Source organism: Oryzias melastigma, linkage group LG9 (assembly GCF_002922805.2).
Source record: "Oryzias melastigma strain HK-1 linkage group LG9, ASM292280v2, whole genome shotgun sequence".
Taxonomy (NCBI): Eukaryota; Metazoa; Chordata; class Actinopteri; order Beloniformes; family Adrianichthyidae; genus Oryzias; species Oryzias melastigma.
In genome coordinates this window covers 30,348,212-30,359,656 of record NC_050520.1, presented here as the reverse complement: position 1 = coordinate 30,359,656, position 11,445 = coordinate 30,348,212, and the positions used below count along the sequence as shown (strand labels likewise).

The window sequence follows — 11,445 nt, the reverse complement described above, 5'->3', positions numbered from 1 at the left end:
TTATCTAAACCACAGTGGCTAACAATATTAATATTTATGCTATTTTCCTGTTCACATGGTTTCAATTTAGACTTTCACAGTAAACATTTAATAGTGATTAATACGAAACATTTCATATAAATCCAGACACACAATTTTCCAGACAGACTTTTCCTTTTTATTTCTGGTCTTCAATGTAAAATTTACTGTATCTTGGTTTTAAAAAAAGTGTTTAATTGTGTTTTTTGTTATATGAGGAAAACTTAAAATGATACCTTAATAAAATAAAATAAAATAAAATAAAATATCATGAAATATTTAATTTTTATTTAATTTTTATTAAACATGTTCAACCAAATAGTTGGCCCTCACAACAAATATGACCTACTTTCCAAAATAACCCCCCTGTTTCATCACTGTTGTGGATTTTAAATGCTCATATGCTCACCAGGCCTGTGTTTTCACGTTCGGCCAGCAGGTGTCAGTGTTGTGCCGTGAACGCCTCCTCCTCGGATGCTGCGAGGAAGGAGCTCGGCTGTGGGACCTGACTGACTGGCTGCTCCGTTTATTTGGACATTGAGGGAAAAATGGCTACCGGCAGAAGGAAGGTGAAGCAGCGGAGAACTCCTCTGGATTAACGCATCGTCTCAGACATATGGATATACACGGAGTGGGCCAGCAGAGTCGACTCATTGCAGGTTATTACCGACATTCCCAGCGCGGTCCCTCTGCGTGAACGCTGTTCTGCGGTGAGTAGATCCAACAGAGGCTGCTCTTTGGAAGGGGCTAGTTAGCTTGGCTTGCTAGCTGCCAGTTAGCCCGACAGGAGTGTGCATCTCGGTGAGTTTGTACCCGTGGAGGCGGTAAATTGGGTATTTAAATGACAGCTCGGGTGTCCAGAGAGCGGCCAAAAATGCGGACTTGGTGTTAAATGAAAAACTAAATATTTAATGTTATAGTTTCTTCTGGGCCGTTCATTTGTGGACATGTAGCTTGACAGTTGTCGGTCAGATGCTATAGCGATCAGCTGGTAGCTAAGGTAGCTGGCAACATTTGGGTCAGAAACGCTGCCTCGGTGGGGGTGGGGGGGCTGTGGCCCCCTACAGGAGCCCCCCCCACCCCCCATCAGATGTCTCGGCGCCGATCTGACGTGTCTCGTGCGGTCTTCTTTTGAGGGGCAGAGTCGTGTTGTGGCCAATTAAAATGGTCAGTACCGTCCAGTGTCCTGCGCGTGGGACCCTGCATTGTTCGCCGTGGGGCTCGCGCACCTGCTCACCTGGCTAGGCGTGTCCCCTGGGGGCTCAGGTGAGAACAAACACTGTCCACTCCGTGAAGGGCCCATCCAGGGAAAGAAACATCTACAGTGACAACAGATTTAATGTACACGATTCTAAAATGACAGTAAGAACACAAGCACAAACCTAACACCCGAGTTTCTGTCACAACACTTCTTCATCCTCCTCATCCACAGCCACCTCCTCTCCAGAACTGCAGCTGGAGGCCCCTGCAGCACCAGCTGATCACATAACAACAATGTAATGACTTGAGGAAAATAAATAGACTCACTCCCGTCTTATCTTAATAATTTTCTCAGCTTTTCCAAATTTTAAGCACCTTCAGTTTTTAAAGACCCACTTCAGTGAAAGGGATGTTTTTAACACATAATTGTGGCATTTTTCTCATGATGGAGGACAAATATAAATCAACTAAAGCGTTTCAAAGCATTTTTTATTCAAAGCATAATTATTTGAATAAATCATTGTAATTTGAATAAAGAAAGATGGAAAAAAATCGATGTTTGGAAAAGCTTTCATCTGTGATGCAGCAACCGAAATGAGTGGGCTAAAGTCTCCTTGCTCCTCTCCATTCTGATGCATCCACTTGGAAGCAAGTACGGTAGATGCATTAGCATCTTTTATTTTCCTCATCTAAATTGGCATCTGGCTCTAAACTGTATGGCTGGATAGCTCAGAAGCTGCTCAGCATTTTTTGTTGCTATGCTAATGTTGGTGTGGGGTTGTAAAGGACTGTAAGCTAGATGGAGGAAGGGGATCATGGGTTATCAGTGGAGGCTTACTTCCACACCAGCGGTCTTGCTCACAACTCCTACTGTCCTAGAAAAAAGTCCTGTTTTTTGGTTTTGCCTAAAACCGGCATAATCATAATTAAACAACCACAGGGAAAGCTTTCACGATAAATCAAAAAGATTGGAGTGAGACTTTAAATCTTTGGACTGGAGGCTTGGAGCCAAAGGCTATTTTCTTGGTTCCAGTAGATGCTTCTGATTGATTGGATCATAGAGAAGCTGCTGAATCAGTTCAAGGTTCCAGGACAGTTGTGTCTTATTGTGAAGGTATTTACAACTTTATCTAGGATGAAAATCATATTTTTCACCACACATTTTATCCTGAACATAAGTTTCATCGGCGTAACCTGATCGGATGTGTGTTTACATGACATTGTCGTGAGGACATGAGCTTATTAGGGATAAACTTGAAGTGTCTCACAGTTGTTCAAAAGTCCAACTGCTGTGATCTAGTTTACCGGTTCGGTGATCTTGATCTGAAGTGGTGCTGTGGTGCAGTGATGTGTGGTGAGGTTTTGGGCTGGTGAGGTGCAAACTTCTTTTTAAAGTCAGAGTTATAAATATATGATATATTATTTGACATATACTGATTGTGTTGCATATCTCATAGACACAGCAGGTTCAAATTGGACCAAGGAAGAATGTAAAATGCACAACGGTTTAATAAAAAACAGCAAGATAAATGTAACAGACAGGCTATAGCCAACATAGCACCATGGTCTCCATTGACATTGACGTATGTGTTCGTTTTGGACTTCTATGTTCACCATTTTTCAAGGATTGTAAGTTTTTACAACCGTTTTTTTGGCTCTATGTACAAAACGTGTAGCCATTGAACACATTTTGAAAGTTAAACCAATTGAACTTTGACCAATCAGATGCTCTGATCTGGTAGTGACGTATGGGTACTGTTCTTTTCAAAACACTCAAGTGTTTATCGTGCTAAATGTGTGTTCAAGAAAGTCTGTTTAGTGTGTTCTTAGATGCGTATCACATGCCTGGTGTGTATGTAGAATCACACACACACACCGGTCTAACCTCATAATCATTTCACCTTTCATTCTGGACTAACATCTCTCTGACTCTACCGTAAAAGTCCTACTCATCTTCTTTTAGTTTTAGAAGTATTTTGAAACTTTTTTGAAATGTTGACGCTTAAAGCACCATCAACAACCTCATGCCTCACCTTGCATCTTTTCAGGGTGTCATTGTGAACTTAAAAAACGGAAAAAATACTAAATTACCGCAAGGAGTTAGCATGCAGCAGAAATATTAGCTAAACTCCAAATTAGCCTAAAAACATGAATAAATGCCAAAATAGTCCAAAAAGCTAGCAGAATGCCATTATAATTATCAACTTTACTACACAGGACTCTATATACTGTAGTATAAAGTAACGACTAATTGACTAGATCAAGAAAAGTTTTTTCTAAGTCATGCTCTTGGAAAAAAAATAGTAAAAAGAAGTGTTATGATAAAAGTGTTATATTGCGATACATATCGTATAGTGAGACATGTATCGAGATACGTATGGTTTTGCTAGACTCTTGCCAATACACACCCCTAGTATTTATACATGTGCAGTTGTATATCTGCAGCTGTGAGTGCAGTTGTTTGTGTGTAGTTGTGCACCTGTTAAAGGCCCCCCCAATGGCAGTGTTTTTCCAGGTTGGATGTGTTGACATGAAGCAGCAGGGCTCTTAAACCAGCAGAGGATCAGTACTAACTAACCCTCCTGGGTCCTCTGCTCACACGTCATGGCAGCCAACACTTATCAGCGTCACGCAGCACACATCTGAAAAAACACCCTTTTTTTTGCTCTTTTGAATCAATCACAGATTTCTGGAAGTCCGTGCTGCTCTGACGGCAGCTATTTGTGTCCATATGTATTTTCTGACTCAGAGCTCTGTTGTTAATTTGAACCAATTTCTAAATTAAAACTGAGCCAGCTTCAGACCATTCATTCATACCATAACTGGTTTGTTTGGTTTTAGTCACTCAGTTTATTAACAGTTGAGCTTCTTTAGATGAAACAATATCCCATCTGGAGGTTAGAATGACAGTATCATAACCAGACTACAGGAAGTTTGTGGTATTTTTGTTCAAATTAGAAACCTGAAGATTTATGGCTTAGTTGTGAGATTTTCATGTTTTGAATTTGACAATATAGAAAAAATGTACTGATGTATCATCAGTGATGTTTCCCAGTCGTGTGTTTCTGGTTTTAGAACAGACACTCATCCTGGTGACCCTGTCTGTATTCTAGTGGTGTCCACCTCCCCCACCTCGCCACGCTCTTCAGCCAGAGTATTCTGGATGTTTTCTCTGCCACCTTTGTGTTAATGTTTTTTTATTTTCAATTGGGGCTTGTTGTCCACTGTTCCATTGGCCTTCCTGAGGTAGTAGCTGGTCCTACTGAGTCTGTGCAAACCTCATGACCGTGACAACTTCATAGAAATGCAGAATCCTTTGTTATCACTGCTGTAATATGGCTCTTAAATATAAAAACATCACTTACAGATGGAGACATTGTTGATCTTGTTGCAATGCTAAATAATTGATTTGATTTACCATCTCCCAATTTGATTTCCTGTTTAATATAATCTAGTTAACATCCTTTTTTTTCTAATATTATTGGTTTGAAGAACTAATGAGGTATTTTCCAAGTGACGTTCGTTATTTATTCATTTATTTAAATTCAGACCCAACTCTAGTGAGAATGCTTCTGCTCTTTTGGGGCATTGTCAATGTTTTATGCTAACTTATGTTAACTTTCTTTGATTGGGGTTTTGTACTCCAGAGACCATCTTGAAGTTTGATGCCGTTAAGTCAAGTGGTGTCTTCCTCTAATAAATTTTTTTTCTATCATATGGTGAAGAGTAATGCGATCAGACACAGTTGTACAGTGCAAATCAGCTTGATTTTTTTTTATCCACTATTCAAACAATTTAGGTTTTCATGAATTTAGTTTTTGCATCATTTTAGAGCCATAGACTGTAAATCTCTTGATGTATTGCACACAGTGGACACAGGGACATTTGTATTTCTGGAGATGGACTTTGAGTCTTGAGATTGTTTTTGTTTTTCCACAATTTCTACTTATTTGTCCTTTTTCTATGTTTAGTGTGTCATAAAACCCAAAGGTTCAGTTCACCTTTACTCCTTTTTAGTTAGTTGCAAGCGTGATTATTGTATAACCTACACCTGTTGCCACAGGTGTGTGTAAGCACAAATTACAGGAACATCACATGCTTGAAAACCAATTACCGGTACTCCACATTTCTGAAAAAACGCTATCAATGATCCTGTCCAATTTATTTGGTAATTTATGAATGTTTGTCAAATTTGACATTCTTTTGTATTTTTGGGTTGTGAAGTGTTAGCACTCTCACCTCACAGTAGTTACGTTTACATGGACACAAGTAATCGGGATAAACGCCTGATCAGAATAAAACCGTGTCATGTAAACACGCCATTCAGAATACTCTGATATGATCAGACTCACTCGGAGAAGGCCCTAGTTTGAGCCCGGCTTGCTCCTTTCTATGTGGAGTTTTCATGTTCACCATGTTCATGCGTAAGTTTTCTCTGGGACTCTGGTTTCCTCCCACAGACTTCATAGGTTAATTGGTGTCTCTAAATGTGGCACGTTTACACCAATCTTGGAAAAAAAATGACTTTTTTTTCCTTTTCCAGCTGTGGAAAGACTCACAAGATTTGAACCACTTCAACATTTCTCACCAAGGTTTCTTCTACAGTGAGTACACAGTCTAGTATCAGGTAGCGACAGACCAGTGTGAACACCATTGGCTAAAGGCAGGTTTAAGAAAGTCACTTTAATACGTTCTTGAACTCGCATCACAGGCCAGGTTTGTTTGTAGCGTCAGATGTTAGTGTATGATTGAGACTGGTGACCTGTTCAGGGTGTACCCTGCCATCACCCAACTTGGATAGGCTCCAGCAGCCTGTGACTGCATGAAGCGGGTTTAGTAGATGGATGGATGCAAACACCAAAGCATTTGCATTTGGAGCAATTGTCTGAGAGAATTGAGATGGGTGCCAACATTTCTGACCATAACTGTATATATATATTTATCCATAAAATGATTCTGCATCATCACATTTTTCTTACGGTCTCATTGTTTTAATATTTTTCTGCATCCCGAGCAACATTAGTGAAGATGCACTCACTGACCCTGAATCAGACTGAACGTTTAGAGACGATGTTCAGGTGTGCTCCCCTCTCTTAGCGCTCTAAATGGTTTATTCCTGTCTTTATTATAGCTCCATCCTCTGCAGTTTCCCTTCCCTCCTGTTTCTCTGAAGTCCTGCTTACCACACCCAGTGTCAGGGGGGGGATTGGTTGTGCCAGTCCCGGCAGACCACACGCACAAACACACAGATAACACATGGCCGTGCGCGTGCCCCTACACATCCTGCTGGCAAACAAAGCCTCTCCCTGCCAGGGAAGATGGTCCTTGCCACTGCGTTTCACTCTTCCTGCTGCTGTGGGAGGAGGCATGACACCCCCGTCCCTGCCTGTCCGTGTCAACAGAGCCTTGTGAGGAGGGAACGGGCATCTTTCCGCGCATGAAGAATCAGATTTTCTTCTACGGTGCAGATGAGCTAAAATGCTGGCGGAGCGCAGGGAGAACAGCAGGTAGGGGGGCTCGGGAAACGGTGCTGAGCTTGTCTCCGTGGTGACGAAGAGCTTGTTTACTGTTCACCGATGCAGAAATATTTCCAGACCATTTTCCAGGTTACTTAGTGTTAAGTCTTCCTTTTTGTAATGCTTGGCAGGAAAAACATTTTCAGTGTCTGCTAGATTACGAAAATATTTTAGTTCATTTAGCAAGAATTTAATGGTATTTTGATTAAAGTTTCATAACTCTATTAATTTATTTTTATTAAATAAATTGCAGTGATGCAAATAAAAGCAAAATGTTTTAGTCAGATGTTCAGCTTTGAGTTCTTGAAGATATTTCATATATAGACACTATTAAATATTTTTGAGTAAGTGTGTGACCTTACTTAAAAACCTTTTTTTTAGTTCTCTCATGCTGCTTTGTGCCTGTTGCTTAACAACAGGTAGATTTTATGTTATTGATGATGTTTGCATAAGATGCAACAGCCATAATAGACGTTTGACATAAATTATTAATATATTACTGGTTAGTGTTTTGACTTTATCACAGGTATTAAAATGTTATTGTGGAGAAAACCTTATAAAAAAAATCATGATAAAAGCAGTATTTTAACAATTTCTTGCCACTTAAAAACAGTAGTAAGATGTGATAAACCCCAGTATTGGTGATTAAAGAAACACTGAATTCAGTGTGGAGAACGTTAAGGTCTTTTTTTTTTTTTTGATTCAATAAGTCAAAAGCTTGAAGAAAAGTAATACATTTGTAGAATCAGTGCTTCAGAATGTCTATTAGTGAACCTATTTTGAAGTTAGCTGAAAAAGTCACCTTTATTGTTCACCCTTTTTTATGTCTCTTTTTTCTTTAAGACAGTATCTTCATAGCCTTTTTTACCGGTTAATACCTAATGCTTTGTACACACCAGTCATGTGTTGTGCCTTTAGCACACGGTGTTCACTCTGGACTATTGCTACCCGTTACAAGCTCTTGTTCTCACAGTTGGAAGAGGCTAAGAGTAAAATGTCAAAGCAGTGCAAATCTTGCTCCAGGTTTTTTCTTGTACAACTGTATTCTGATAAATGAAAGACTTGGTGTCATATAATGAACAAACCACAGTCATTAAATTCTCCTCCATGATCAATTTTCAAACGGTTGGTACTTCGGTTTGAAAGGACACTACCCATACGTCACTACAACTGGTTTAACTTTCAATATACGCTTAATGACTGCAGGTTTTGTACATAGAGCTTGAAAACTGACTTACAAACTTGCGTAGCAATATGTGAACCTGAGAGTTTTGAATGCTGAGTCCAGAAACACACACAGACACGTGTTTAGATTTACATTGGAAGTGGTCGCTTGAATGCATGTTTCCAACCCCATTGTGAACATAGCATTAGAGATCGGCTGTCTGTCTTTTAGTTTGCTCACTGCACAGAAGTCTATCTGCAGAGAAACTAGTGAGGGGATTTGTAAACATTCAGAAAACCTTGGGTTATGAACTTGTATCTTGTCCTTCTCAAAGGTGAGGCCACAGATGTTTATCCTCAGTGATGTTCTGGACAGAAGGCCTTCCTTTGTGGAGGGTCTGTGAAATGCAGCATTCAGAGTGTACAAGTGAAAACACACTATCAGAGTGTTTCTGAACACTGGGCTCGAAAAGTAATCATTTGATCAGTTTTTATGTATTATTGTTAGGCCTGCACAACAAATTGTAAATTTATTATCATTGCAATATCAGCCTGTGTTACATTTCAAAATATGGTTTAAATTGTGATAAATTGTTACCTTAAATGTTTACACACATGGCAAAGCAGTTTGAATTATTCAACAAGTTGAGTCTTTAACTCATTTGACCTGAATGGATCTCATTTTTTGTTAGTTGTCTGCCTCCTATGTAGACGAAGGTCATTTGGAGTATACTGTAAGTTATTTTAAGTGTAGTTATCAAAAACGTGGCCCAAAAGGAAACACAATTCTGTTTGGTAGATTTTGTTGTGACATTGCTCCTTGGTAAGAAATTTTACTGACATTTACAAACATTGTTGCAACAGCTGGGACATGCTTGTGTGGGATGAGTGGCAGTCCTCAGAATGTGGGCTGCACTGCATTCGCAAACAATTTCCCCATTTGGTGTCCATTTTATAGGCTATACCACAAGTGTTTATCTCAATGTTGCCACATTTCTTTTCTGTTTTTCTCTTCAATTCATTAAAGTCAGGAATCTGAGCCTGCTCCACCATAAATCAAAACCAAATGTACTTCTTTAGAATTATTGTTATTATCTTCTTTTTTAAGTTTGGAAAAACCCCAAATGCCCCAAAAGTATGTTTAATATCACTTAAATAATATAAACAAACTGTTTTTTGGTAGTTTGTTTTGACTGTTGTTAATTTTGCTGTTTTTTGGCTTTAAAATACAACAAGAGACCAAGTAAACTAAAATGTTGGCTAAAAATAAAAGCACAAATCAAACATTAAACATGTTTTTTTGTCTCTATAGATCCAATGTAAAAGCATTTGAATGTAATGTGTCAGTGTTGGGTGTAAAGTTCATGTGAACAGCCTTTAACTTTCTCTAAAGTAACTTTCTGTTGAAAAAGCTTCTTGTTTTTTTATCAAACTGCTGTCAGCTTGAAAACTCAGACAAGAGACACTTTCGGGATTACGTCACTTTCTCCAAAGGAACAACCACACAGACTTTGGGCTTTTCCAGGGCACTGGCTGCCTTCATCTCCCAGGAGCTGGAGCAAACTCTCTGAGACATTCATTGAAGGAGGTGTCTGCTTAAAGAGAGAGCTTTGAAAAGGACTAGTGGAGCCAGAAAGCAGGCCCGCTTTCCTGTTTCACAGGAGCTGTCATTGCATTCATGCAACCGATTCAAGAGACACAGTTTGCTGCAGTTTTTATACTTTAAGTAGGACATGTATAAATCATCAGTGCATAGGAATTAACTAAGACTTGTATGCTTTCAAATCATTCCATCAATCCTTAAACTTGATTGATCATTTGGTATGCTTCCTGCTTCCACGTCTAGAAAGAAACTGCATTCAGTGGATGAAAGTTTTGCTGCTAGGGATTTTGCATCATTGTAGCACTTTGTAATATTTGTACTTTTTTATTTATCTAAAAAAACTGTTTTTATTGCATTTCTAATGAACCCCTGTCGCTCTGCAGAAACTATGAACGAGAAAATGACGAAGGTCTTTTGATTTTGATGAAAAGCAACTTAATCATGACTAAAAAACCACTGGGAACTGTTTTACAATACATCAAAATATGATTGAGTGGGACTTTAAAGCATTTTCTAGTTCCTTTGCACATTGAACTCTCCCTTTTTCTGTAGCTATGTAGGAAATTTCTTGTTTTATCTGTTTTGATGGAAGTGAGGCTTAAATTTGCTAATTTTTAGAGGTGGTATTTTGATTGGTAGTTAGGCAGTTTTTAACATGTCAGTCCCATTCCATTTCAAGGATATTGTTAATGGGCCGTGCAGAATCAAACGGGTGACATTGAAGATTTCTGTTTAGCCTAAATGCATGATTTCAAGATTCAATTTGTATTTAATTTAATTCTAAAAATTTAACTTTTTCCTCCAGTGTGAGTTAAGCACTGTGAAATAATGTAAGATTACTGAGCGTGTGGACTTTAAATGGCATGGGTCCAGTGTTCTGTTTGCATCATTGTGACCAGCTTTTTTTCTGGTCCACCTAAATTTATGACCGCATTGCCTTCAGCACAGCAGGCTTTCTGGGTCATTTTTCTTTTTAAATCTCTGTCCATAAAGACAGGATGGAGTTGAAAATCATTAACTAACATTCTGTTTAACATACCGGTAAAGGTTTTTTATTTTGAGAACAGTTCAAGTAACCTTTCTGAAAGTGTTTGTGTCTAATGCTTTTCACTAAGCTGAGTTTCCAACGTAACACATCATAAGAGAAAGGAATTGAAATAGAAAGTTCAATTAAGACGCAGGTTTTTAAAAATGCTTCAACAGAACATTTACTGCTAGATGTCTTATCCTCCATTGCAGTTCCATACCCCTCAAATGACCAGCTCCTGCACTTTGGCCCTTTTGGTCTTTGGCCTTGGCTAACCCGTTTAACTGCACTCTCTTGAGCTTCAAGATCTTCCAGATTCAGCCCCTCGACACTGATCCCTATCAGATCTTCCTCTGGGTCTAAATGAAGGATGCTGTGGTGTGTGATTTGATCTTCTGTGCAGAGAACTCTCTCTCTCATAATCTGCAGATGAGACACAGAGAAGCAGCACAATGTGAACAAGGTGCAGAAGGTTCTGGAAAATCACATTCAACAGATTTATTTAAAAGTTTATTGGTGTAGTAGTTAGCACTCTTGCCTCACAACAAGAAAACCCTAGTTCAAATCTCAGCTGGTTCTTTTTTCTGTGTGGAGTTTGCATTTTCTCCTTGCGCATGTGCGAGTTTTCTCGGGGAACTCTGGTTTCCTCATTCAGTGACAAAACATGCTTCATGGGTTAACTGGTTACCCTTGTTTCCATTGAGCAGTCCAGTCTGGTCCGTTTTTTTGAGTGTTTCCATTTTAAGATGGACCCATTAACAGTACCAACCTATACCTCTTGGGGGGCCCCCACCGGTTGTAGGTCCATTGAAAAATGGAACAAAAGGTTTGGGGCGGAGCCGCTGTAGCCCCCCATTGTTTGTCAGAAAGTGATGACATTAGAAAGCACCCATATAGCATAATTTAAGCTAACGTTT

General features: G+C 39.2%; 1 protein-coding gene across 8 annotated transcripts in view; it reads left to right on the top strand.

Moving 5' to 3' along the window:
- Positions 1 to 469: 469 nt before the first annotated feature.
- The window catches only part of wdfy3 (WD repeat and FYVE domain containing 3), a 90,967-nt gene continuing 79,991 nt past the window's right edge, over positions 470 to 11,445 (top strand). For 5 of the 8 annotated variants that reach the window (XM_024275610.2, XM_024275611.2, XM_024275604.2 and 2 more), the window contains exon 1: positions 6,453 to 6,725. In XM_024275610.2, the coding sequence (XP_024131378.1) occupies positions 6,697 to 6,725 (29 nt within the window). In that variant the 5' untranslated portion in view covers positions 6,453 to 6,696. Of the gene's footprint in view, positions 729 to 6,451; positions 6,726 to 11,445 lie in introns of those variants that run through there. The other 3 variants (XM_024275608.2, XM_024275607.2, XM_024275605.2) reach the window with 3 other exon arrangements.